Below are 27,660 nucleotides of genomic sequence, written 5' to 3' on the forward strand. Positions count from 1 at the left end.
CAATAGTCCCGTTTCAGGCTCCTGTATTATTTAGAAAGTTCCAGAGTAATATGCAAAACTCCTTTTATGAAAATATTATTAGTCCACTAATTATGATTTCAATGCAAAATACTTGAAAAAGATCATAACAATGGATCAGAAACATAACTCGAAGCAAGTAAGTTAACCAAGGATGTCAAAATGTGATTAAGAAGGAAATTTATTGGAATGTATCTTGAAAAGAATAAGATAATCAAAGATATCAAATCCCCAAAATAGGTAAAATAAAACACTAGGTGCCCCAGATATCGCAGCTTAAGCTTTTCTGTACCAACTTCTTGAGTACCACTTTGAGCTTAATCTGTGTTTAAGGGATCCGGAACACTTTGCCGATGCTCCCAGACATAGCATACTTCTTTATAGCAAGACCACTATATGCCCCACTTCGATCCAAATTTGAGCCGCCCTTTTCAGGTTTTCAACTCAGATCCCCTTTGGTCTTAAGGCACCAATTGCGGGTTTTCACATTGGCTTTTCTTGTTTCTTTTTCCTTTTTTTTGTGTTTTTCATTTTTTTGAAACTGCTAACTGTGACTAAATCTGAATTCATCGGATTGGGCAGGTTCTTGCCATTCGTCTCGGTCAATATCAATGCTCCTCTAGGAAAGGCTTTCTTTACTACATAAGGTCCTTCCCAATTTGGGATCCACTTTCCTCTGAAGTCCTTTTGTATAGAAATCTTCAATGCCAGGCCCCCGTCGTGGAATTCTTTGGGACGAACATTTCTGTCGTAAGCTCGCATCATTCATTTTTGGTATGTTTTGACCATGACGGGTAACTTTCAACCTCTTTTCTTCAATTAAGTTCATTAGATCCTTCTATTTCATCTAATTCTTGACTCAATTGAAGCTTGGAGAGAAGGAATCTCGATTTCAATACCGTTTTTATCCCATAAACCAATAAGCAATGTGTTGCTCCAACAAGTCCTGGTCGACGTTTGATAAACATAAATGGTAAATTGTAACTTCTTTATGCCAATCTTTACAAATCTCCATCGCCTTTCACTATGACCTTTGTTTTATTTTTTTTTGGGAGGAGTTTGATGATTTTGTAACATTGGCATATGAAGTGACCTTCACCTTCCTCATGAAGTAATCGACGACTGCCAAGATAAATCGATGTATATTAGTAGAGAATGACTTGATAACATCCATGCCCTATATAGAGAAAGTCTGTGAATAAATGAATGAGGCACATGAATTTTGTCTCCCTAAATACAGCCCAACCGATACAATTCCCTTCCTTATTGATCAATAGTACCCGAACCTCATGATTAACCTGGCTAACGTAAAACCATTAACATGTGTATTTCGAACACCCTATAGCATCCTACGTTTTAGTAGCCTAGGCATATCTTTATGTGATCATGAGAAAAAATCTTTGAATTGGGAATAACCCAATAATGTCTCGCTTTGTCTTTGTGGTGAGTTAGGCTTCGACCTTCACCTCTTTCCTAGGCTCGCAATGTCCACTGACCTTTTGTAGTGTAGGATTTGGTTTTCATCCTGTTCTTCTATTCTTAACAAATCAGGATATAGGCTATAATCTCTTGTCATATTCAAAGTCTTGAGATCCGCTTAAACACATATCTTACCCCAAAAGGGAGTCAGTTACAGCGTTGCTTATGTCGTTGATATCTGGGGACCTATTATAGGTACAAAGGCATATTTCCAAAGAATAAATGATTCTAAGGATGATTATTTGTATGATATGATCATAAATGAAGAATAAAATAATATTTAAAAGACAGTCCAAAGAACAAAATAATGTATACAATGAAATGGAAAAAATAAAAGTATATTTGCTTAACAAGATGCATTTTATTGAAATAAAAAATTCTGGACACAAGCCTACGTCACAAAAAGATTCTTATTGCCTCTAGGCTTAAAGCAACAAGCGTGTTTTGAATATTACTTTAGATTAGCTCTAAAAAATACAGGGATCTCTTCCACAGTCCCATCGTTCAAAACACTCCCAAGTATGCAAGGATTTGAAAACTTTTATTCCCCAATTCTCTCTTCGAATATGTCATTCAGATTTTCTGATATTCCTTCCTCATATTCTCGACTATCGCGTTTACCCTATTATCTTTATGATTGGGTAACGAATTTCCTATGCCAAGTGGATTATCGAATTTCACAACGCCCACGTCAATGAGCCTTTCGACTAGCTTTTTGAAAGAAAGGCAATTCTCTATCGACTGTCCTACTGTTCCCGCATGGTATTCACATTGAGTACCTGTGACGAATAATTTGGGATATGAGGGTTGCAACGGCTTTAAGTAGACAGGGGATATAACGTATGCATCAAATAAATTTTTGTACAGCTCCCAGTATGTTATTGGAATAAGAGTAAACCGGAGCTTCTCTGTGCTTTGTTTTGTATTGGGCTCCTGTCTTGGTAAAGCTTGCTGACCCGTGGCCACTACCTTCGGTTGGTTTACTGTGACTTGTTTTGCATAACTTAGGCTCACATTGCTGATTTCATCTTCTCTCTTCTTCGGGATGACCTTCTGGTACTTTCCCCAGCCTCTATCTTTTCGCACCTTATTACATTCTCTATCATCTTACTAGACATCACTATGTCCACAAAACTCCTAGTTGCGCTTCTCAGCATGTGATTAATAAAATGTGCCTTCAAAGTATTAATGAAAAACACGGTTGTCTCTTTTTCCAACAGCGGCGGTTGAACGTGCGTAGCAACTTCCCTCCACCTCTGGTATACTGCCTGAAACTTTTATTCGACTTCTTCTCCATGTTTTGTAACGTGATCCTATCAGATGCTATGTCGGTCACATGGCCATATTACTTCATGAAAGCCTGTGCTAAATCTCTTTATGATTTAACTTGGGTACGACTCAGCTGATTGTACCATTTAGCCGCAGCCCCAGCCAAACTGTCCTGAAAACAGTGAATCAATACCTGATCGTTATTGCCATGACCAGTCATCCTCCGATAAAACATCATAATATGAGCCTCAGGGCAGCTGGTTCAATTGTATTTTTCAAATTCTGGCATTTTGAACTTCGAAGGGAGTACCAAATCTGGAATCAGGCTCAACTCCTTAGCATCCATTTCGCAATAATAATCAGCACTTTCCAACGCCTTGAATTTCTACCCCAATCATTTATATCGGTCTTCCAATTGCTTTGGAAATTTCGCTATTTCCTTTTCTGCTTCCACTACCTCATCGAAGTCAGGGACCGCAGGATTTGCTCGATTGTCCTCTGGGTTAGAACACGAGCTCGTCGGGAAATTTATCGGTGCCAAAGTACCAGTCTGATATTGAAGTTTGATATTGACAGACACCCTTTGCGGTGGTACTGGGTATTTGTTGGGGTGAAACCTGGAGGGTAAGCAAGGATCTCATTGTCGTCCTTAGTATTAGTCACAAGACTATTCCCTTTTCCCGGTCTTCCAACTAGTAACTGAGTCAATTGGCTTATCATATTCTTTTTAGATTCCAGCATTTGATCTTTTATATCTTGCTAGATCTTAGCTAATTGCTCTTGCATTTGCGCTTGCATCTGTTCCTGCATCTCCTTCTGAATTTGCTCCAATTTTTTCAGCCTTTGATCCATAACTTTAGTTTTTCTTTGTGTGTAGTAGTGATGTTCCAGGATAACTATAACACGATTACTAGTTAATTAGGGTTCTTTTGTAAAATTTAATGCACATGATGCAATAATGCAATGCAATGCAAATACATGGAATGAATGCAAAAGAAAGAAAGGCGTTGATTCTGAATTCAATTCTATTGGAACAACTTTTCTAGAAAACAAATTCCTTTACATAAAACGAATTACATGTGCGGCATTGCCCTCATGTTCCAGGCGAAGACACCGGTTTCCTTTCTTTGTAAAAGTCAAATCTCGCAAGCTTCCAATAGATGCCCCCACTAGCTTCTTTTTCTTGATCCGGGCCACGATTTATTACTCGCTTATCCTTGCGATGTTGGTTAGCTCCTTTAAGAAAGTCGGGACATGACAGTTTTCTAGTAATCTTTATCGGCTTGAATCCTCAAGCAATAAAACAAAGTCTTGTTTTCCTCCGCGAACTATCAGCCTTCTTTCGCTGTGTTCACTTGGATCATGTTCCGACAACCGTATTGTCGAAACCATTTTTTAAAAAAGTTTGAAAAAAAACGGGATCGACTTTAAAACGAGGTATGGAGTTGCCACCGACCTTTTTTGAGGTGTAATCGGATCACCTTGAGGTTGATCATTTTAATAAAATATTTGATTTATTAAAATAATAATTTTAGGTCTACGAAAATTGAAAATAAGGGTTCGGGAGTCGGTTACACATGAGGAAGGGTTAGCACCCCCGTAACGCCCAAAATTGGTACCAATTGATTATTGAATGTCCTATCGTTGAAAATTTAGAAAAAAATTAAAATACGATTCCTTTAAAAATGTATGAACAATTCGAATTTGATTTTAAGGTTCACTTACTCCAAAGAAATAAAATACCACATCCAGCACGTTAGGACACGATACTTTAAGCCTCCAAAAACTGAGATCACCTCATAATTTCCAAAACACACAACGAATTCTTAAAAGGGTACTCCGTTATTTGGAAAAACGGAAAAAAAAATCAAAACCCAACACGTTAGGGCACGTTTTCCTGAATTTCCCAAACACGAAACATTACATTGTTTTGAAGAGTTTCCCAAATAAGCAATTATGAAATCGGCTCAAAATATATTCGCTTGGGTTACTTTAGGTTAAAAAGCAATCGATGTTGGGCGAAAATGCGGGATTTTAAAAAAAAATCATGATGCAATAACAAGAAACTAAAACATAATTATAAGCATGAAACAATAATAAGTGAATACGAATTGAAAACACAAAATAACACATGATACACAGATCTACATGAAAACTAGGAACAATATAACGCAAAACAAAAAACCATATGAACAATATACAAAGGGATAACATATATTAGAATTAAAAATAGCTTATATGAATAAAAAACGGATAATAAATATGTGATTATTAAAGTATATATTGAAATGAATAATATGTAACACAATTTCAAATGAAACTAATTGACTTAATAAATGATATACACATTTATATGAAAAATAAAAAATGTATATACAACGATACCAAAGTAATTAAAATAAATAAAATATGTAATTTAAATCAGGATCCTCAAAAAAAGCCAAATTTTATATGAATAATTTTAAGGAAAATATATATATAATAAGTTTAGAAGAAAGTATTTACATAACAGATTTGAAAAGAAAACATATATTAAATAGATTTAAAAGAAACTATATAAATAAAATAACATAGAATTAATAACGTATATGAAATAAAACTAATTTCATCATAATTGTACATTTACAATAATAATATATAAAAATATTTTAATTAAATATTATACAAGAACTTAGAATAATACTACATAAAAATAGAATTTTAAAATTATACTTTACAATTTAAACAAATAAATAACAAAGTAAAAATTTTAGTAACCCAAATTGTATGTTTAAATAATTTCCTTAAAAGTTGAATGCTAAATAGATTAAAGAAATAATGAATTATACAAATAAAAAACTCAATTAAAATAAAAATAAAATAAAGGGGATACTTCATAAATAAAACAAATCATTAAAATTAGAAAAGGGATCGAAGTGCAATGTGCACAAATACACAGGGACCAAAGGCACAAATAATCCAGACCCCCAAACTCAGCACCCAGGCGCGGGCCAAATCGAGACATCGCACAAATTGCGGGGACAATTTAATAAAATAAATAAAACACAAATCGGGGCTAATTTAAAAACTTGTGCAAATAGGAAGGACTGGCAGCGAAAATTACCCATTTAAGGTAAAATGCGCGGACCAAGTCAAATGCGCATACTGAATCTACTCCCCAATTCTGTTTCATTTTCATTTGAAATTAAACTTGTTTTAAAACCTTTTTTATTTTTGCTTTTTAAAAAAACATTTTAACTTTTATTCCCTTTTTTAAAGAACCCTAAATGCTTTGGAGTATGTCTAACTCCTTCACTTTCCTCTCTGCTTTCCAGCCAAACAACTAGTACCCAAGCCTCAACATTCCCAAAATCCGACGACGAACGGAGAGCCCTCCCCACGGCATTAGCACGACGGTGAGTCTCATTCTCTCTCACTTATATTTTAGCGTATCCGAAAATGAAAAAAAGAAAAAAACGAAATAAAGTAGTAATAACCACCTTTGAGTATATTTCTTGACTGCTTTCTTTTATTTTTTTATGTGTATTTGGTATTCGATTTGTAACCCAAAAGAAATCGTGTTCTATTTCTCTGAACAACAAAGGAAAAAAACCCCTAAACAAATGAAAATTCGTGGCCTTTTATAGCCAACTTTACAACGGTTTCTTTGCTTATACTAGTTGCAGGTATGGTGAACGTGGGGCGTGGGTCGTGCTACACGTGAGATGGCCGGACGGGTGAGGTGCGTCGACGTGCGTGGTGGAGGGGAGCAGCAGCTATTCTCTTTTTTGCTGAAAAGTTAGTTTAGTTTCGGGCTGTTTGGGCTCTAGGGTTAGGTTTATTTTGGGCTTATAATTGGGTTTGTTGTTTTTGTAATTTTGGACTCTTTTTGGATTTTTTTGGGTTTTATTTATTGGGCTGGAATTAAGTAGCCCGGGCTAAAGTTGGGTCTTACATGTATTATAATCTAATTTATCAAGAAATCCATTTTCCCATGACAAGCTATTCTATTTAGCAATCAAATATGAATTAACACCTCCTTTCTATGATGATGTAATGCAATGTAGTCATAAACAAAACAAAAACAAACACGTTAGTACAGAAGAAATAAATAACAAATAAAGTACTTATTCGGGTGCTCACTAAATTTGGGCAAGGTTCTACCTAAGGTGGACTCTCAAGGTTTACTATATGTGGTTCAGCTCTAGAGAAAGGGTATCTGAACCAGCAGATTCTTCAACCTTAACCTATTATAAGATCATGTGGATCAAGTTTGGTTCAGGGGAATACATTTTCCTATGGCCATGTGAAGGTGAAAACCTCACGAAGACATAGGTACGGATGTATCTCGAAAGCAGTCCACTAACCCATGCGGAGGTGAAAACCTCACGAAGGCATAGCTTCTCACTCCCACTTAAAAGGTGTGACCCCAAAGGTCATGCAATGAAATGCAAGAGTATTTTACAAGACTCAAATAATAGCAATCATGATAATCACAAACAAATGCAACAAAAGAATCACGATTTTTCAAATCAAATTTTCAATTTTCGACAAAAGGATAGAAAATAATCAATTTTACGGCTTGACTCTCTTATTGGTCCCCAGTGGAGTCGCCAAGCTGTCGAAACCATTTTTATTTTGAAAAACGGAGGTCGACTTTAAAACGAAAATGGAGTCGCCACTAATCCTTTTTGTTTAGGTGTGATCGGGTCACCTTGTGATCGATCATTTTAATAAAGCATTTCGATTTATTAAAACAACGTTTTTGGTCTACGAAAAACTAGAAAACGAATTCGGGAGTCAGTTACGCGCAAGGAAGGATTAGCACCCTCGCAATGCCCAAAATTGGTAACGTATTGATCAATTAACGTCCTAATGTTGAAAATTTGAAAAAGATTTTAAAATACAATTCTTTTAAAACGTTTGGATAACTTGAATTGGATATTGAGATTCTCTCGCTTAGAAGGAATAAAATATCATATTCAGCACGATAGGACACAACATTTCAAACCCTCGATACAAGATCATCTTATAATTTCCAAAACTCATGCATTTGAAATTTCAAAAGGATATTTGGCCATCTGGTCAAATGGCAAGTCGAAATCTAACACGATTGGGCATGATTTCTCGAATTTCCAAACACAAAATATTGCCTCATTTTAATTTAAGAAAACATGGACGAAATTTCAAAAGGATATTTAGTTATTCGGTTGAACGAAAAATCAAAACCCAACACGGTAGGACACGATTTCTCGAATTTCCAAACACGAAATATTTCCTTATTTTGAGAGGTTTTTTTAAAATGAGGATGATTATAAAAGCGATCTAAAGTATATAAAATAATTTTAAAAAAAATTAGTATCTATTCAAGATAAAATAAAATATAAAACTCTTTAAAAATAATATATAAACAATTCAAGATATATAATGTGTAAAAAAAAGTTTGAAATATATAATATATGAAAATATTAAAGTAAATAATGTATAAAAATTTGAAATTAGCGTTATATAAAAAGTTAAAATAGATAATAACAAAAAAAAAGTAAAAAAATAGATAAATAAATAAAATGTTAATAACAATAGTGAAAAACATATATAAGAAAAATAATAATGAAAATAATATTAGTATATAAATAGAAATAAAAATATAATAAATAGAAATATAATAATAGTAGAAATATAAATAGATAAATAATAATAGTATTAGAATAACAAAATAAATATAAATAGAAACATAAAAATAATGGCAATAATATAGTAAATTATTTAATTTGATAATAAAATAGCGAAAATAAAAAAGGATTAAATCGAACCTTAAAGCAAAATTCTGGTGCGAGTCAAAAATAAATAAAAGGAAATGGACCAATTTGAACATGCGAATAACAAGGAGGGACCAAAAGGGAAATAATCCCACCCTCCAAAACGCACAGCTTCAAAGAGGACCCAAAATGCAGTCAAAATGAATTTTACGGCCAAAAAAGAAAATGAAAACTTAATTGCAAAACAATAAAAAAAACGTAGGGGCTAAAAGCAATTGGATGAATTTAGAAAAAACAAAAAAATTGAAATGAAATGGACAAAATTTCCACGTAATTGAAAGAGAAAAGAAAATAATTCAATTCCAATGAAAATAGGAAAAGAGAGAATAATCCAATTCCGAATTGAAGTAAGAATCCCAAAATAATTCATCCAAAAGTAATTGGTTCCTTTTTAAAGAATAAAATACCCCTATTTATATACATGGGGTTTACTAAAAATAGCCTAAATAATTTAATAAAAAAATAAAAAAATAAAAATCATATCTTCCTATTTTTAACCTTTTACCAAGTCAACAAATTTTGATAACTCCTTGGCTTTCTCCATCTTTTTGATTTGGCAACAATTTAATGATTGTCTTTCAATTTGGCCATTTTTTAACTTGTTTCCGACCGATTGCATTCTTTAGCTTCGATTATTATTTTTTTGGGGCCTAGACCAAAATTTGCCTATTACACTTGTAATTTTTTTTAAAGATTTTGGGTTCTTTGTTTGTTATTTATTGCTTGAATGTGCTAGATTCTTTATTATTTGTTTTTTGATTGTGCTGAGTTATTTGTTTTTTTAATAGAGCTGCCTGCATCTCCCATTTTTTTTTCTCATATTTTCTCATGAAACAAAAAGAAAAAAGAAAAATGAAAAGATTCAACTACCCAACAACTGAAAAAAGATAAAAAAAATGAATGTGAAAATCCAAAAAAGAAAATGAACTCAAGATTCGAAATGTAAAACAAAGAGAAGAAAAAATGTGTTTAGTAGAGAAAAGAAAAGAAAATGTGTTTAACAAACAGGACAAGAATTGAAATCAATCATTAAAAGCAAACATGTTTAGCAGAGAAAAGAAGAGAAAATGAAATTGGGAAGAAGAAAGATCACCGGGAAATAAAAAGGAAAAAAGGAAATAGTTTTAAAAATATTTTATTGCATTTTAATATTTTTTATATTATGACCTCATTTATACCACGTGTCACAGTCTTATTCCGTCACCTGTCTTGAAGTTAATGCCGTTAAGCTTGGATACCAAACTCGTGGATAAAAATTACCAATCTGGGAGAAATGAACAAGTTTAGGTACTAATATTATATTTTTCCCTAATTTAAAATAATAATTAAAAAATACTTTTAAAAACCTTTAAATGAAGATGTGAACCTTTTAAAAGTTTAGAGAGCAGCCCAACTAACACGATTAGGCCCATACCCCAGAAAAAGAAAAAGACACCCTAAAACGCTTTTTATCATTTTCTGGCACTTCATCTTCTTATTCCCCTTGCCGCCAGTTTCTTTCTTTTTTTTTTCTTTTCCATTGTCTTCTTGTAACATCAAACCCAATATTAGTTTTAATTGCAGTTAACATAATTAAATATAAATTACATTTCATCAATACACACCATTTATCTTAACTTCATTTATGATCTTAAACAACGGCTTAATTCTAAAATCAGCTTTTAAATTATATCATTTTTTCCCTTAAATACTTATATATATATATATTCTTTTTTGTTAAAATAATATTTTAACACTCTCATTTCATCTCAAAAGTGCATGATATTAAATAAAAATATATTATGTATTATGTATTATATTCTATATAAGATGAAATTAACTTGAATTAATAATTTAAATACTGCTTTTAATATTTTAATTTCACGTGGTCACCATAAGTGTGGTCTGGGTTTGGTCTGAGTTTGAATCGCGTTAATTATTTCAGTTTTGTCGTGTTATTGTAATTAAAAAAAATTATTTACATAAATGAAAAATTGATATACTTCACTGTATATAAAAAAAAAATCCCAATTTTGATTTTTAATAAACAAAACGGTGAAATCGGGTGAACTTAACCGAGACAACACCGCCTATCAGAAAACATATATCGCGAAAACAGTAAGGAAAAGGAAAACAGTGAACTCTCAAAGAACATTGAAATCTCTTTTTCTTAACCTCCCCCCCCAAAAAAAAAAAACCTTTAATAGCATCCCGAGGAACCCAATTGCTTCAGGTTTGGATTTCTCTTCCATTTCTTCTCTTTATTGTCAACTGCATCTCGTCGTTAAGGTTTTTTTTTTCCTATTGCTTATTTTCTGTACTTAGCATGACATCTTCTGCTTTGATTCAAGCTTCCATTATTAATTGTTGGCATGCTTGTGAATTTTTTTTTATGCCTGATCTGAAATTGATTTACTTCTAGCTATTGAAAGTTCTAAAAATATAGCTCTAATTTGGAATCTCTTGTTATGATTTGTCTTAATGCCCACGGATTCCAAAATGTTTGAGTTAATGGTCTTGTAAATTTAGCTTGAAAAAACCATGTATTGGATCAATCCATAATAATTCATTTCTGCAAATCGTTCGTAATTCAATTTTATTTTTGTTGCAGCCGTTCTTAGGCTATTCTTTGAGGTGCCATTTGAAAAAATTCCTTCCCCCCCCCAAAATAATGCAGCAGCTAGCCCGTGATAAAGTAAGATAATTGGCGCTGGAAGATCATATCTATTGTTGAAAGATTGATTAAGGCATGAAAGCTTGTGTTGGATGGCGTCGTTTCCTTTTCTGTTTCCCACTTATTTTCATCCTTCCTCATTTATTTTCTGGTGGTTGTTCCTCTTTGCTACTAAATCATTCACTTGTGGGTTCTTCTAATGTCCTTTTTGTTTGTTATTGAAGACATCAAAATGATTCTTTTTTTTTTTCATGTTTCGAGTTCTGGAATTGCACCAGAATCAAGCAGTCACAGATTCCCCCAAGGAAAACACGAAGAAGTTTGATGTTCAGCATTCATCAGGAGATGATGCCCCCAAGAAAATAACCAAGAAATTTGATCACCTGGTTCTTGGACCTGCTGCCGGAGAAGGCTTGCCCAACCGTTTGCAATGCCGAGGTTTTGACTATTTTGCTGTTGCTAGCACATTAATTTGATAAAGGGAACATTAGACTTGCATTCATTTCTAAAAACTGTAGATGCTATAATAACTGTTTTATGTGATTAGGAGTCTGTTTTGTAGACATTTGTGGCATCAAATTCCTTTTCTTTTTTCTTTCTAATTTGTTCATAAATATATGATGTTCCCATTGAAATCAAATGTTTAATGAAAGTAATTTTATTGAGCCCTCAGATCCTAAGTTTTGTTGCTGTGGTATTCTATGAATTTCTAATGTTTTCAATGTATTGCAGGAGTTAAAGCTCTCAACAAGACCTATTTTTCAAACCCTTCTCATGCCTCTAGTGTCGGCGATGGTATTGCCTTTGTGACTGTTTTTACCATTTATAACAACTCACCCGATGCCCTTGCGGATGGTAAACCATCAAACTTGGTGACTGTTGGGAATGCTTCATATAGTAAGCCAGAGCGATCTATGGCCATTTTGAATGTGTTCATTAAGTTCATTCAGGTAACTCTTCAGTTAAACATGATAGAGCTGCACCTGGCTTCCTTTTGGAAATGTCTGCTAGAGATATCTGTTAAATTGCTTGAAGTTCAGGACCACATTCTGTTATCTATGAGCTTTTTAACTTATCTTCCAATGTACTTTGGTATTATTGTAACTAGAGGTGATATGGGCTGGGTTTGGGCCCAAACAAAATTTTAGACTCGTTTGCTAGGCCAGGGCATGTTTTGGCCCGAAAAATGGGCATAAACTTTTACCAATCCCGGCCCGGATAAAATGTCAAAACCCAGGCCCGACCCAATCTGGCGTGTATTAATTTTTTTAAAAATATATAATACATAAAAATACTAAAAACATTAAAATAAATGTTTTCCAACAAATTTAAAAAAAATGTATATTTAAATAACATCAAGATAGGGTGAAATGATAGCAAAATAGTAAAAAAAAAAGAAAACAGGAAAAAAAAGGTAAAAAAAAGCAAAAAGAAGGTGCAGTTTTTTTTTTTTACATATTCGGGCTGGGTCGGGCCCGGCCCGGGCAAAAAATGCCTTACCCAAGGCCCGGTCTACTTTCTGAACGGACCTTGTATTTTTTTGCTCAAGTCTATTTTTCGGGCTTATATTTATACCTAAATTCTCTCACTTTTCGGGCAGGCTGAGCAAGTCCAACTGTAACGTAAAGGATTAGTTCTATTTTGTATTTTGTATCTTGCATTCATTAAAGGAAACCTTGTGATAGAGTCCATTCTTGTAAGTTTTTGAAGAATCTGTATTCTATACCTAATTTAGGAAGTAGGATTTAATTTATGAGCGGAGTTGTTGGATTCATTTAAGGGGTAAGCTTTACTTACGTATGTTCTTTTATGATGCTTATATAAATAAGTTTTGTTATGTTTGGAGCTTAGGTATTGACTATTGAACAACTTCGATATTGATAACTATTGAGTATTGTTATTCTGGAGTATTTGTTATATATACATCACCTAGAGTCGATTACTTTGAAGCATCTATTTGACGGGGTTCTGTATTAAAATCTTTCAGGTGAGAATGCCTCAGAGCAATATTATTATTCTGACTGATCCAGAATCTGATTTGTCACTGCACCAAAACAGTGTTACTGTACTTCCCATTCAGGGTGAATATTCCCAGGACAAGTTGATGCTTCAAAGAATCAGGTCTTACATTGTAAGAGCACATTGTATTGATATATATAGGTATGTTAACTTATACTACGGGTAGAAACCCTAAACCTATAGTCCTAAACCCTAAAACGCTTTTTATGGCACTTCATCTTCTTATTCCCCTTGCCGCCAGTTTCTTTCTTTTTTTTTTTCTTTTCCATTTTCTCTCAAACGTATTTCTTTTATTTATTTTTATTTAACCGATTGCAGTTCAACCGCGATTTGTTCCCCTGTTTTTTGAACCGAACCGGTCAGATAATCCCTTCCATTTTTTTAATCACTTCCTTCTTTATTTCTTTTATTTGATTTTTGCTTTATGCTTTCATCAATCTTTTGATTTCACTCTTTATCTTTTAGATTTTTTTTTCTCACAATCATCAACTTATTTCTTTTATAATTTTATCATTTTTCTCTCATCTCATTTCTTCATTTTTCTTTGGTTGGGTTGTTAGGTTACATAAAAATGGACTAAAAATGTATGAAAAATGAATTAAAAATCCAAGAATTCCGGTTGAACCGGTTCAAATGGTTCTGGCTTCCGATTTCATAATGATTCTGAACGGTTCAATATTACTATTTTGATCAGTAATTCAGTCGCTTTTGGTTTAATCGGTCTAACCGGTTGGTTCCAACACCACTGACTTATATCGAATCGGTTGGTTCCAACAACTCTCTTTACTTTGGACAGGTATGGTCCCTGGACCTGTTTATGGAAGGACTTATTTATGAATTAAGTTATTCCAAAAATCCACTCAATTTGAGAGAGTTTTATTATTATTATTATTATTTTTATTTATGAAAAAACATACAATTACATTAATTCAAGAGATTAACAATATCACAAGCTCTTGTTGAAGAACCCCTAACAATTTATTAGAAGGGTTATTAGGAGGGTTATCAAAAGTTTGTAGATTTGACTTCCATGTTAGATCGATCTTTGCTAACTCGGTTCGTAACTAAATTTGATAGAGTTTGAATAGAAATATTAAATCATTTAGAATACAGGTGGAGCTTGTGTTTAAACATTCAAAGCTCAATTTTAGTTTCACTTAATTCGATTTTAAATTTTTAATATTTTATCTTTTTGTGTTATATAATTTATAACAGGAAAAGAATAAATTTATATTAAATATATAAATTTATTTTATAATTATATAAAAATTTTAATAAATAAAAAATATATAAAATTATTAAATATTAAATTAAAATAATATAAAATTAAAATGGGCGAAATTAAAATGATTTGAATTAATTTTTTTGCAAATATGAATGAAGTAAAATTTTAAGATGAAATATATTAAAATAATTGATGCATCAACATCGCTATTCCGCTTAAAGTCTATAAACCTAAAGAAAATTGGGAAAATTCCGCAAGAGGGAAAAATACTTTTTAACCTTTTTATAGAACACCGTAATAACCATAAAAGATTGTGGGAAGAGCCACGTGTAGCAAAAAGACCATTGCTTGCGAGAGCAGCGCACCGTATCCTCGTCTCCTGCCGCCACTGTTACCCATCTTCTTCAAGCTTGGCATACCATCAAAATACCCTATATGTGGTCTAGTCTCACTAACGGTAGCATTCGAATTTTACGTTGTTGCGTTACTCGTCGTCCAACCGTCCCCTCTCAACTTTCCAGGTTCCTTGCTCTACATCTCCTGGAGAACACAGTCCCCTATAACACTATGTCCTCCTCTTTTTCTTCTTTCGCTCATTCAAATAGAAGGTAATCTTCAAATTTGAGCGCAAATTCGTATCAATAATCTAATTTTTATTCATTTTGAATAAAATTTTCTCTTATTTTTTATGGTGGTTTTGGCAGTGGAGGCAGAGGTCAAGATATGAAACATGATCGAGAAAGATCTAGAGGCCGTGGCGGCGGCGGCAGCAAGGACAAAATTGATGCTCTTGGTCGACTCTTGTAAGCGGCGTTGGACATTGAAACATTCTATCAATTCTTTTTATATATTTATTTTATATACGATTAAATTGATTTTATTCATTAGTGCTTTGTTTTTGGTTTAATTTCTTTTAGGACACGAATTCTGCGACATATGGCTACTGAACTGAATTTGAATATGCGAAGTGATGGTTATGTCAAAGTTGAAGATTTGCTGAAGCTGAATATGAAAACATTTGCTAATATCCCTTTAAGGTCACACACTGTTGATGATATCAAAGAGGTATAATTTGTAACAGCATTTCTTGTCTTTGTTCACTGTTGAATCCTGAGAATCCTCTCCTATTTTGATTGAAATTTTCTATCATTGCAGCATGTAACTTTTGTAGTTAAAATTGATGAAAATGGCTTCTTTAAATACTATTTGTTGTTTACTTAAAAGCGATCTTTGAGCTGTTACCAGTAGTAATTTAGATTCTTGGTCTCCAAAATGTTGGTGTACAATCATGAGAAGGAAAATGTTCATTTTACAGCCAAAAGAAAATTCATGGTTTTTATGTTTATTGATTGTAGGCTGTCAGAAAAGATAATAAGCAACGGTTTAGCCTTCTTGAGGAAAATGGGGAGCTTTTGATACGTGCAAACCAAGGCCACACCGTCACGGTGATGAATCTTTTATAAAAATTTATCAATTTCTTCATGCTTTATCTGAATTTTCACCTCAGATTATTCTTAGCTGTTGTTTTCAGCATCTTTATTTATGTCTATGCACTTCTAAGGAAGATATTGTATGTCATGTTGGCAGACAGTTGACTCCGAAAGATTATTGAAACAAATCGTTTCAGCTGATGAAGTGCAATGTAAGAACATCTTGTCTCTTAGATCGATGGACTTGCTTTATGTCTTTTATTATGCATAATCCTCTGGATTTTCCCTGAGATGATAGTTTGCGTACATGGAACCTATAAGAGGAATTTGGAATCAATTTTGGAGTCGGGTTTGAAGCGCATGAAAAGATTGCATGTTCACTTCTCAAGTGGCTTGCCGACTGACGGTGAAGTGATTAGTGGTGAGATACCATGAAATTTCTCTTCACTGGTCCTCTGAACTTTGACATACGAACTCCTTCATTTTACTCTTTATTTTTAATATGCCAACTCCGTCTACGTGACAAACTGCTTAGGGGTGTTATTATGTCTGTTATCTGCATTTCACCATAGGATTCATGCAAAAGATTATGAAAGGGGATTACTAAGATGCCGATATATAACGTGAATTTTAATTGATAATGGGAAATGACAAGCACTAATCGGAATAAATCGAGATTTAGTGAATCTAAATGCTGTAGAGGGCTTACGATGACTTGTATCTTTTACCCTCTTCAGGTATGAGACGAGATGTTAACGTTTTGATCTATCTTGATGTTAGAAAAGCTTTGGAAGGTAAGCACGCTTGCTTCTTTCAAGTTTCAGTCCAGTGATGATTCTATGAACCGAAGCAATAACTGCAAGTCATGTCTTTCTCACTTTTATTTAGAGTCGTGGCCAAATATATATCGATCTGTTCTTGCCAAACTACGGTTCTTAAGTTGTCTTCCCTTGTTTTCTTGATGACTGCAGAAGGCATGAAGCTTTACATTTCAGACAACAAAGTGATATTGACTGAGGGCTTTGATGGGGTGGTACCTGTCAAGTACTTTGAGAAAATAGAATCATGGCCAGATAGAAAACCTATACCTTTCTCAAATGTTTAAAATTGGATTATGAAATGATCAGTTTTTTTTTTTTTACTCTCTTTTAAACCTGTGTGATGACCAATTTGTATTGGATCTGATAAAAGATGTTCATTTTGTTTGATATTACATCTTTGGCATCCATTTCTCTCCAACTTTTCATGCTGTTTAAGGTCGTGATTTGTTTTTGTTATAATTGTGTTTAAGGTATTATGACCGTGTTGTGTTTTTGTTTCATAATTGTGTTTGAGGAATTCATGTTAATAACTGGATTTATATAAGTTTTGATATGTTGAGGGTGTTGATGTTGTGCTTTAGATAGTTTTTTGTTCTTGGTGTTCATATCCTTTTTCAAATGTAGGCTTATTACATTCATGTCAGATGATGAAATTTACCTTCTACAATTTGTAGATCTGTGTCATGTTTGTGGTTTTATTTGACATATTTACAACATGTTTGGTTCAATGTAATGGCTATGCCATTACAACCCTATTCCGTGGGCCCACCCTAAACACACCTATGCAGTAAATTGTCTAATTTCTATTCTGTTTCCTCACCACGGATAACAGATTCGGTGTTTAAGGAGCCCTTCACGCTCCCCACTTTGCCCTCAGTTCCTTCTATAGTCCTCACTTCCAATTTTTCTGCCATCTTTTTTCTGCTTTCTTTTTCTTTCTCTCAATAGAGTTTTTCTTTTCCTTTCTTCCGTTTCTTTTTCTTTATCTATACCATCGATTGTTGGAAAGAGCAAGAGGGTTCTTAGAGGGGGAATTGAAATCTAAATCGAAAACTGAAAATGTTGAGGGTAAACCGAGTGATAAACCGGGCACGAGCTTCGATTTCAAATTGTCAATACCTCCTAAGTCATGACCCAAAGATTTCCCCTTCATCTCCTCAACATTTCACTTCAAAATCATCCATTCGCTTCTTCGATATTTTCAAGGCAATCCCTTTTTAATTCTATTATTTGATTTTTCAAGTTATAGTTCTTTTTAACTTTCTGTCTTGTGTGTGCAGCTTGCAAGCAAGGAAAAAATCGAGAAAGAACGAGCAAGAATGTAAGTTTAAAGCTTTGTTTGTTTATTGAAATTTTGTTACGTGCTCTTTTTCTCCATGAAATTTAATATAAATAATTGTTTTAATTTGATTTAGGGCAGTGCTGATGAATTGAATAGAGGATATTTTGATGATATGTCTGAGCTAAAACAACACGGTGGTAAGGTATTAACTGATTTGTTCTTTTTATATACATATAGGCTATATCATTTGCAAATCTGTTCAAATTAGTTGAATTGCAACTGATTTCTGAGTAAAATTAATGTTACTTTCTGTAAACATTTTAATTGTTAGTTTTTTTTTTCTGGCAGATTGCACTGGCAAATAATATTCTAATTCCGGAATTGCAGCAAGGAAGTTTCCTGCCATGGATGTTATATATTCTGATGGTAGAAAATCAAAGCTGCTGATTGTTTTTGATGCAAGTGGTGTTGATGCTAGCAATTTGGTTGTCCCTGAAGCATCTTTAGTCTGTCTATCATTTAGAGCAAACTCTCAGGTATGGTTTCCTTTTTCTATGTTTGTTTTGGATTAAATATGTATTTCTTAATGATGTTATAAATCTTCCATTTTTATCATGATAAGAGAATGTTGACTAGATAGTGCATTGCTTTAAAATTGTGATAAGAGGCATATCAGCGTCTCCATGGCAACGGAGGGGTTAGCACTAAATTGCAATCATGAAAACAACAAAAATATGAGAAACAAAAGATGTTGGTTGCTAACTTTTCTTTTCTCTTGTTTCTGGTTATTGTTGTTGATGATGCATTTTAACTCCTTTTCCTTGTCAGGCTATGGTCGATTCTTGGAGCAAGCCTTTTTATGACTCCTTTAGTGAGTCCAAGAGCGTGCAGCTATATGAGGTTCTATATTTTTGCTATTTAACTTTTCATTCCTTTTTGGCATGTGTGGTGAATCAACTATTCTCAGTTTTCTGTTGCTAGAAAGAACTTATAGTTACATCCATCTGTAGTCAATAATAATAACAAACAAATAAAACAGCGAACAAGAATAGAAGATAACCATGCTGGTATGACTTATGAGTTATGACCGTCCTAGTTGAGCTTATAGCTCATCAGATCAGCCTATAATTAATAATGCAGTTGTCCTTGTATTTACTGTATTTGAATGGAAATTCTTGGCAGCTGATTTTATGTTTTATATAAGTTATTTGTTAAAATACTCGTGTTTGGAAATTATTATGTGTTGCTAAATGATAATATATCTATTATATCTTTAAAACTTTGCAGGTAATATGGAGAATGAAGTCAAAGAAACACTTGGAAACGGTTTCACTAGCTATTCTGCTTCACTAGAGGTCAGTTAGCCAGATCATTTATTCCAACATAGATTCCCATTTATAATGTCTTCTCTTTTTTCCTTGTGATGTAAGGTATGTATCGGACACACTCATGTTTGAATACATGTATCAAACACAAGTATTTAAGGAAGAAGAAAAGAAGCCCTTTGTTCTATATATCCTTATTGATAAATAGAAATATAATTTTGTTTTCTCCAAAATCCCCTAATTCCACTGCAAAAGAAACCTTACATGTTCTTTTCTGTTGCTTCATAAAGGAAGAATCTCAAAGATGTTAGATTCTAGCAATATAAAAAGAATTCATGTTTTCGATACCTTCAATTTGACCTAATGTTGTTTTGTGAGTAAAGCTACGAACAATGATTGTTCTTTCAAGGATCAAGCTCAACCTTGAAGTAATCATAAACATAGATTGCTTAGCAAATGACATTTTTGTGGATATATTGATGAGAACTTACATATCTAGCCTGGTTTCCACATTGTATTGGTAAATGATAACTGCATTTTGTTTTGAGATTGCTCGGATAAAAGCCCGAATTTCTTGAGATCTGTCGTAAACTATGAATTATGGTACCATAGAGAAGCTGCTGGTTAAGCCAGAAAAAGCTTAGTCCCACTGCCTGCAAAATGTTGGATACAAGTTCTTGCCTGATCCCCTACTTCTAAAGCTAAATCTTCTTAATCAGTTTATATTTCTTCAAGATGCTGTAGCTGACTCAAAAGCTGTTGAGGGAGTACTGTTATGGAGCATTGGGATTTGGTGGACAAAGAAACTAAGCATATAAATTGGCAATTTCAGGGAAACTTAAATTGGAAGCAAAGCTTTTTTATTTCGAGTACATTGATAAAGTTAATTTTTAATTAAATAAATCAAGCTTCATCCGAAAAAGAAGTATTTGACTTGTAACACCAAAAAAAAAAAAAAGGTGAGAAATGATGCACCTGCAAAGCCCCAACAATTAAAAATGGCAGGAAAAAGAAAAGCTCCAACAAACATTTTTTGTTTCTTTTAGTTGAAAAAAGAAAAATAAAAAAAATGCTCTTTTTGTGACTTTTTTTTAATGAAAATTGTGTTTAATACAATTAATTAGTTTTAGATTATAACACAGGTAAAAAGTTTTATATAAAAATTATGTCAATAACAAATGGAATTTTAGTTGAAATCATAAAATTGAGATAACTTGAGAAGCAATGCATTCAAATAATAGTGTACTATTTCAAAATATAGTAAATAATTTTTTAAATATTTTAATATAATTAAATATAAAAATAAAAAAGCATTTTAACATAATTTAATATAAAAATAATTATATTAAGAATGTTATTAAATTATATTTAATAATAGTTATATTAAAATATGATTAAATTATTTATTTTTATTTTTATTAAATTATATTTAATAATAATCTTATTAAAATTTAAAACCCATATCTAAAAAAAATTTTGTTAAGGGTATTATGGTCATTTTAATTTTTTTCTTTATGCTATTACATATCTATTTCATTCAACCAAACACAATAATACTATTACAGATTTATTCCATTACATTCAACCAAACAATTGAATTACTGATTACAGCTCTATTCCATTACAGCTTTATTCTATTACAGCCCTATTCCATTTCAGTGAACCAAACGTGTCCTTAAGTATTCATATCATATATTTTTGTTGTATTCATATTCAAAATTCTCAGCTGCACCACATTCATCTCACATCATTAAATTTACATTTTACCATTTTTATATCCATATTATGTTCGATTTTATATAATTACATGAAATTTTGTGTCCATAATTTAAATTTTAATTCATATATTTTTTCATGTTTTAAATTTTTTTATATTGTCTAAATTAAGAAAAGAAATGGAAGTTTGGACTTGATTTCCATTGTCTTAGTATGTACCTTTGGGGTGTTATTTGATTAAACTTTTTGTGTGCTTAGGCTATTTTAATGTGCTTTTGGTCTTTTTCGATTAATTAATATCAATGCATATTGATAAATTCCAACTAGTACATTGAAGCACATCAATAATGAGATGTACCAATATAATAAAAAGTAATGACTTCCTTAGTTTGGTTTTCGATTTTTGCCTCTAATAATCGAATCAGTCTTCTTGTAACATCAAACCCAATATTAGTTTTAATTGTAGTTAACATAATTAAATATAAATTACATTTCATCAATACACACCATTTATCTTAACTTCATTTATGATCTTAAACAACGGCTTAATTCTAAAATCAGCTTTTAAATTATATCATTTTTTCCCTTAAATACTTATATATATATATATATATATTCTTTTTTGTTAAAAATAATATTTTAACACTCTCATTTCATCTCAAAAGTGCATGATATTAAATAAAATATATTATGTATTATGTATTATATTCTATATAAGATGAAATTAACTTGAATTAATAATTTAAATACTGCTTTTAATATTTTAATTTCACGTGGTCACCATAAGTGTGGTCTGGGTTTGGTCTGAGTTTGAATCGCGTTAATTATTTCAGTTTTGTCGTGTTATTGTAATTAAAAAAAATTATTTACATAAATGAAAAATTGATATACTTCACTGTATATAAAAAAATCCCAATTTTGATTTTTAATAAACAAAACGGTGAAATCGGGTGAACTTAACCGAGACAACACCGCCTATCAGAAAACATATATCGCGAAAACAGTAAGGAAAAGGAAAACAGTGAACTCTCAAAGAACATTGAAATCTCTTTTTCTTAACCTCCCCCCCAAAAAAAAACCTTTAATAGCATCCCGAGGAACCCAATTGCTTCAGGTTTGGATTTCTCTTCCATTTCTTCTCTTTATTGTCAACTGCATCTCGTCGTTAAGGTTTTTTTTTTCCTATTGCTTATTTTCTGTACTTAGCATGACATCTTCTGCTTTGATTCAAGCTTCCATTATTAATTGTTGGCATGCTTGTGAATTTTTTTAATGCCTGATCTGAAATTGATTTACTTCTAGCTATTGAAAGTTCTAAAAATATAGCTCTAATTTGGAATCTCTTGTTATGATTTGTCTTAATGCCACGGATTCCAAAATGTTTGAGTTAATGGTCTTGTAAATTTAGCTTGAAAAAACCATGTATTGGATCAATCCATAATAATTCATTTCTGCAAATCGTTCGTAATTCAATTTTATTTTTGTTGCAGCCGTTCTTAGGCTATTCTTTGAGGTGCCATTTGAAAAAATTCCTTCCCCCCCCCAAAATAATGCAGCAGCTAGCCCGTGATAAAGTAAGATAATTGGCGCTGGAAGATCATATCTATTGTTGAAAGATTGATTAAGGCATGAAAGCTTGTGTTGGATGGCGTCGTTTCCTTTTCTGTTTCCCACTTATTTTCATCCTTCCTCATTTATTTTCTGGTGGTTGTTCCTCTTTGCTACTAAATCATTCACTTGTGGGTTCTTCTAATGTCCTTTTTGTTTGTTATTGAAGACATCAAAATGATTCTTTTTTTTTTCATGTTTCGAGTTCTGGAATTGCACCAGAATCAAGCAGTCACAGATTCCCCCAAGGAAAACACGAAGAAGTTTGATGTTCAGCATTCATCAGGAGATGATGCCCCCAAGAAAATAACCAAGAAATTTGATCACCTGGTTCTTGGACCTGCTGCCGGAGAAGGCTTGCCCAACCGTTTGCAATGCCGAGGTTTTGACTATTTTGCTGTTGCTAGCACATTAATTTGATAAAGGGAACATTAGACTTGCATTCATTTCTAAAAACTGTAGATGCTATAATAACTGTTTTATGTGATTAGGAGTCTGTTTTGTAGACATTTGTAGCATCAAATTCCTTTTCTTTTTTCTTTCTAATTTGTTCATAAATATATGATGTTCCCATTGAAATCAAATGTTTAATGAAAGTAATTTTATTGAGCCCTCAGATCCTAAGTTTTGTTGCTGTGGTATTCTATGAATTTCTAATGTTTTCAATGTATTGCAGGAGTTAAAGCTCTCAACAAGACCTATTTTTCAAACCCTTCTCATGCCTCTAGTGTCGGCGATGGTATTGCCTTTGTGACTGTTTTTACCATTTATAACAACTCACCCGATGCCCTTGCGGATGGTAAACCATCAAACTTGGTCACTGTTGGGAATGCTTCATATAGTAAGCCAGAGCGATCTATGGCCATTTTGAATGTGTTCATTAAGTTCATTCAGGTAACTCTTCAGTTAAACATGATAGAGCTGCACCTGGCTTCCTTTTGGAAATGTCTGCTAGAGATATCTGTTAAATTGCTTGAAGTTCAGGACCACATTCTGTTATCTATGAGCTTTTTAACTTATCTTCCAATGTACTTTGGTATTATTGTAACTAGAGGTGATATGGGCTGGGTTTGGGCCCAAACAAAATTTTAGACTCGTTTGCTAGGCCAGGGCATGTTTGGCCCGAAAATGGGCATAAACTTTTACCAATCCCGGCCCGGATAAAATGTCAAAACCCAGGCCCGACCCAATCTGGCGTGTATTAATTTTTTAAAAATATATAATACATAAAAAGTACTAAAAACATTAAAATAAATGTTTTCCAACAAATTTAAAAAAATGTATATTTAAATAACATCAAGATAGGGTGAAATGATAGCAAAATAGTAAAAAAAAAAGAAAACAGGAAAGAAAAAGGTAAAAAAAAGCAAAAAGAAGGTGCAGTTTTTTTTTTTTACATATTCAGGCTGGGTCGGGCCCGGCCCGGGCAAAAAATGCCTTACCCAAGGCCCGGTCCACTTTCTGAACGGACCTTGTATTTTTTTGCTCAAGTCTATTTTTCGGGCTTATATTTATACCCAAATCCTCTCACTTAACAAATCAGGATATAGGCTATAATCTCTTGTCATATTCAAAGTCTTGAGATCCGCTTAAACACATATCTTACCCCAAAAGGGAGTCAGTTACAGTGTTGCTTATGTCGTTGATATCTGGGGACCTATTATAGGTACAAAGGCATATTTCCAAAGAATAAATGATTCTAAGGATGATTATTTGTATGATATGATCATAAATGAAGAATAAAATAATATTTAAAAGACAGTCCAAAGAACAAAATAATGTATACTATGAAATGGAAAAAATAAAAGTATATTTGCTTAACAAGATGCATTTTATTGAAATAAAAAATTCTGGACACAAGCCTATGTCACAAAAAGATTCTTATTGCCTCTAGGCTTAAAGCAACAAGCGTGTTTTGAATATTACTTTAGATTAGCTCTAAAAAATACAGGGATCTCTTCCACAGTCCCATCGTTCAAAACACTCCCAAGTATGCAAGGATTTGAAAACTTTTATTCCCCAATTCTCTCTTCGGATATGTCATTCAGATTTTCTGATATTCCTTCATCATATTCTCGACTATCGCGTTTACCCTATTATCTTTATGATTGGGTAACGAATTTCCTATGCCAAGTGGATTATCGAATTTCACAACGCCCACGTCAATGAGCCTTTCGACTAGCTTTTTGAAAGAAAGGCAATTCTCTATCGACTGTCCTACTGTTCCCGCATGGTATTCACATTGAGTACCTGTGACGAATAATTTGGGATATGAGGGTTGCAACGGCTTTAAGTAGACAGGGGATATAACGTATGCATCAAATAAATTTTTGTACAGCTCCCAGTATGTTATTGGAATAAGAGTAAACCGGAGCTTCTCTGTGCTTTGTTTTGTATTAGGCTCCTGTCTTGGTAAAGCTTGCTGACCCGTGGCCACTACCTTCGGTTGGTTTACTGTGACTTGTTTTGCATAACTTAGGCTCACATTGCTGACTTCATCTTCTCTCTTCTTCGGGATGACCTTCTGGTACTTTCCCCAGCCTCTATCTTTTCGCACCTTATTACATTCTCTATCATCTTACTAGACATCACTATGTCCACAAAACTCTTAGTTGCGATTCTCAACATGTGATTAATAAAAGGTGCCTTCAAAGTATTAATGAAAAACACGGTTGTCTCTTTTTCCAACAGCGGCGGTTGAACGTGCGTAGCAACTTCCCTCCACCTCTGGTATACTGCCTGAAACTTTTATTCGACTTCTTCTCCATGTTTTGTAACGTGATCCTATCAGATGCTATGTTGGTCACATGGCCATATTACTTCATGAAAGCCTGTGCTAAATCTCTTTATGATTTAACTTGGGTACGACTCAGCTGATTGTACCATTTAGCCGCAGCCCCAGCCAAACTGTCCTGAAAACAGTGAATCAATACCTGATCGTTATTGCCATGACCAGTCATCCTCCGATAAAACATCATAATATGAGCCTCAGGGCAGCTGGTTCCATTGTATTTTTCAAATTCTGGCATTTTGAACTTCGAAGGGAGTACCAAATCTGGAATCAGGCTCAACTCCTTAGCATCCATTCCGCAATAATAATCAGCACTTTCCAACGCCTTGAATTTCTACCCCAATCATTTATATCGGTCTTCCAATTGCTTTGGAAATTTCACTATTTCCTTTTCTGCTTCCACTACCTCATCGAAGTCAAGGACCGCAGGATTTGCTCGATTGTCCTCTGGGTTAGAACACGAGCTCGTCGGGAAATTTATCGGTGCCAAAGTACCAGTCTGATATTGAAGTTTGATATTGACAGACACCCTTTGCGGTGGTACTGGGTATTTGTTGGGGTGAAACCTGGAGGGTAAGCAAGGATCTCATTGTCGTCCTTAGTATTGGTCACAAGACTATTCCCTTTTTCCGGTCTTCCAACTAGTAACTGAGTCAATTGGCTTATCATATTCTTTTTAGATTCCAGCATTTGATCTTTTATATCTTGCTAGATCTTAGCTAATTGCTCTTGCATTTGCGCTTGCATCTGTTCCTGCATCTTCTTCTGAATTTGCTCCAATTTTTTCAGCCTTTGATCCATAACTTTAGTTTTTCTTTGTGTGTAGTAGTGATGTTCCAGGATAACTATAACACGATTACTAGTTAATTAGGGTTCTTTTGTAAAATTTAATGCACATGATGCAATAATGCAATGCAATGCAAATACATGGAATGAATGCAAAAGAAAGAAAGGCGTTGATTCTGAATTCAATTCTATTGGAACAACTTTTCTAGAAAACAAATTCCTTTACATAAAACGAATTACATGTGCGGCATTGCCCTCATGTTCCAGGCGAAGACACCGATTTCCTTTCTTTGTAAAAGTCAAATCTCGCAAGCTTCCAATAGATGCCCCCACTAGCTTTTTTTTCTTGATCCGGGCCACGATTTATTGCTCGCTTATCCTTGCGATGTTGGTTAGCTCCTTTAAGAAAGTCGGGACATGACAGTTTTCTAGTAATCTTTATCGACTTGAATCCTCAAGCAATAAAACAAAGTCTTGTTTTCCTCCGCGAACTATCAGCCTTCTTTCGCTGTGTTCACTTGGATCATGTTCCGACAACCGTATTGTCGAAACCATTTTTTAAAAAAGTTTGAAAAAAACGGGATCGACTTTAAAACGAGGTATGGAGTTGCCACCGACCTTTTTTGAGGTGTAATCGGATCACCTTGAGGTTGATCATTTTAATAAAATATTTGATTTATTAAAATAATAATTTTAGGTCTACGAAAATTGAAAACAAGGGTTCGGGAGTCGGTTACACATGAGGAAGGGTTAGCACCCCCGTAACGCCCAAAATTGGTACCAATTGATTATTGAATGTCCTATCGTTGAAAATTTAGAAAAAATTTAAAATACGATTCCTTTAAAAATGTATGAACAATTCGAATTTGATTTTAAGGTTCACTTACTCCAAAGAAATAAAATACCACATCCAGCACGTTAGGACACGATACTTTAAGCCTCCAAAGACTGAGATCACCTCATAATTTCCAAAACACACAATGAATTCTTAAAAGGGTACTCCGTTATTTGGAAAAACGGAAAAAAAAATCAAAACCCAACACGTTAGGGCACGTTTTCCTGAATTTCTCAAACACGAAACATTACCTTGTTTTGAAGAGTTTCCCAAATAAGCAATTATGAAATCGGCTCAAAATATATTCGCTTGGGTTACTTTAGGTTAAAAAGCAATCGATGTTGGGCGAAAATGCGGGATTTTAAAAAAAAAATCATGATGCAATAACAAGAAACTAAAACATAATTATAAGCATGAAACAATAATAAGTGAATACGAATTGAAAACAAAAAATAACACATGATACACAGATCTACATGAAAACTAGGAACAATATAACGCAAAACAAAAAACCATATGAACAATATACAAAGGGATAACATATATTAGAATTAAAAATAGCATATATGAATAAAAAACGGATAATAAATATGTGATTATTAAAG

At 33.2% G+C, this 27,660-nt stretch overlaps 3 protein-coding genes across 11 annotated transcripts; all 3 read left to right on the forward strand.

The window, feature by feature from the left end:
* Window positions 1-5,924: 5,924 nt before the first annotated feature.
* Window positions 5,925-13,630, forward strand: LOC121204481 (uncharacterized). 3 transcript variants are annotated; one of them, XM_041074312.1, is made up of 5 exons: window positions 5,925-6,161; window positions 11,221-11,371; window positions 11,479-11,655; window positions 11,950-12,167; window positions 13,205-13,630. In XM_041074312.1, exons 2-5 carry the CDS (start codon window positions 11,293-11,295, stop codon window positions 13,400-13,402), a joined length of 672 nt encoding a protein of 223 aa, XP_040930246.1. In that variant the 5' UTR covers window positions 5,925-6,161; window positions 11,221-11,292; the 3' UTR covers window positions 13,403-13,630. The 3 variants fall into 3 exon arrangements, with proteins under 3 accessions (XP_040930246.1, XP_040930245.1, XP_040930247.1); XM_041074311.1 differs by having other exon boundaries at window positions 5,927-6,161; window positions 11,155-11,371; window positions 13,205-13,623; XM_041074313.1 differs by having other exon boundaries at window positions 5,937-6,161; window positions 11,155-11,368; window positions 13,205-13,417.
* Window positions 13,631-14,671: 1,041 nt separating this feature from the next.
* Window positions 14,672-19,552, forward strand: LOC107917646 (tRNA 2'-phosphotransferase 1). Of its 6 annotated transcripts, none has more exons than XR_005899397.1 (13): window positions 14,737-15,069; window positions 15,166-15,264; window positions 15,379-15,526; window positions 15,817-15,906; window positions 16,049-16,103; window positions 16,190-16,312; window positions 16,629-16,685; window positions 17,993-18,033; window positions 18,128-18,196; window positions 18,343-18,530; window positions 18,660-18,744; window positions 18,823-18,894; window positions 19,282-19,552. XR_005899397.1 is itself a non-coding variant. In XM_041074315.1 (9 exons), exons 1-9 carry the CDS (start codon window positions 14,897-14,899, stop codon window positions 18,136-18,138), a joined length of 792 nt encoding a protein of 263 aa, XP_040930249.1. In that variant the 5' UTR covers window positions 14,737-14,896; the 3' UTR covers window positions 18,139-18,175. The 6 variants fall into 6 exon arrangements, 2 of the variants coding, with proteins under 2 accessions (XP_040930249.1, XP_040930248.1); XR_005899398.1 differs by lacking the exon at window positions 18,660-18,744 and having other exon boundaries at window positions 14,738-15,069; window positions 19,282-19,349; window positions 19,425-19,552; XR_005899396.1 differs by lacking the exon at window positions 18,660-18,744 and having other exon boundaries at window positions 14,672-15,069.
* Window positions 19,553-22,505: 2,953 nt separating this feature from the next.
* Window positions 22,506-23,906, forward strand: LOC121204483 (uncharacterized). 2 transcript variants are annotated; one of them, XM_041074320.1, is made up of 3 exons: window positions 22,506-22,739; window positions 22,849-23,025; window positions 23,320-23,753. In XM_041074320.1, the coding sequence occupies exons 1-3, from the start codon at window positions 22,664-22,666 to the stop codon at window positions 23,733-23,735; spliced, it is 669 nt and encodes a 222-aa protein (XP_040930254.1). In that variant the 5' UTR covers window positions 22,506-22,663; the 3' UTR covers window positions 23,736-23,753. The 2 variants fall into 2 exon arrangements, with proteins under 2 accessions (XP_040930254.1, XP_040930253.1); XM_041074319.1 differs by having other exon boundaries at window positions 22,533-22,742; window positions 23,320-23,906.
* Window positions 23,907-27,660: the final 3,754 nt, after the last annotated feature.

The sequence above is a fragment of the Gossypium hirsutum genome, chromosome A08, assembly GCF_007990345.1.
Source record: "Gossypium hirsutum isolate 1008001.06 chromosome A08, Gossypium_hirsutum_v2.1, whole genome shotgun sequence".
In the NCBI taxonomy this organism is placed as follows: Eukaryota; Viridiplantae; Streptophyta; class Magnoliopsida; order Malvales; family Malvaceae; genus Gossypium; species Gossypium hirsutum.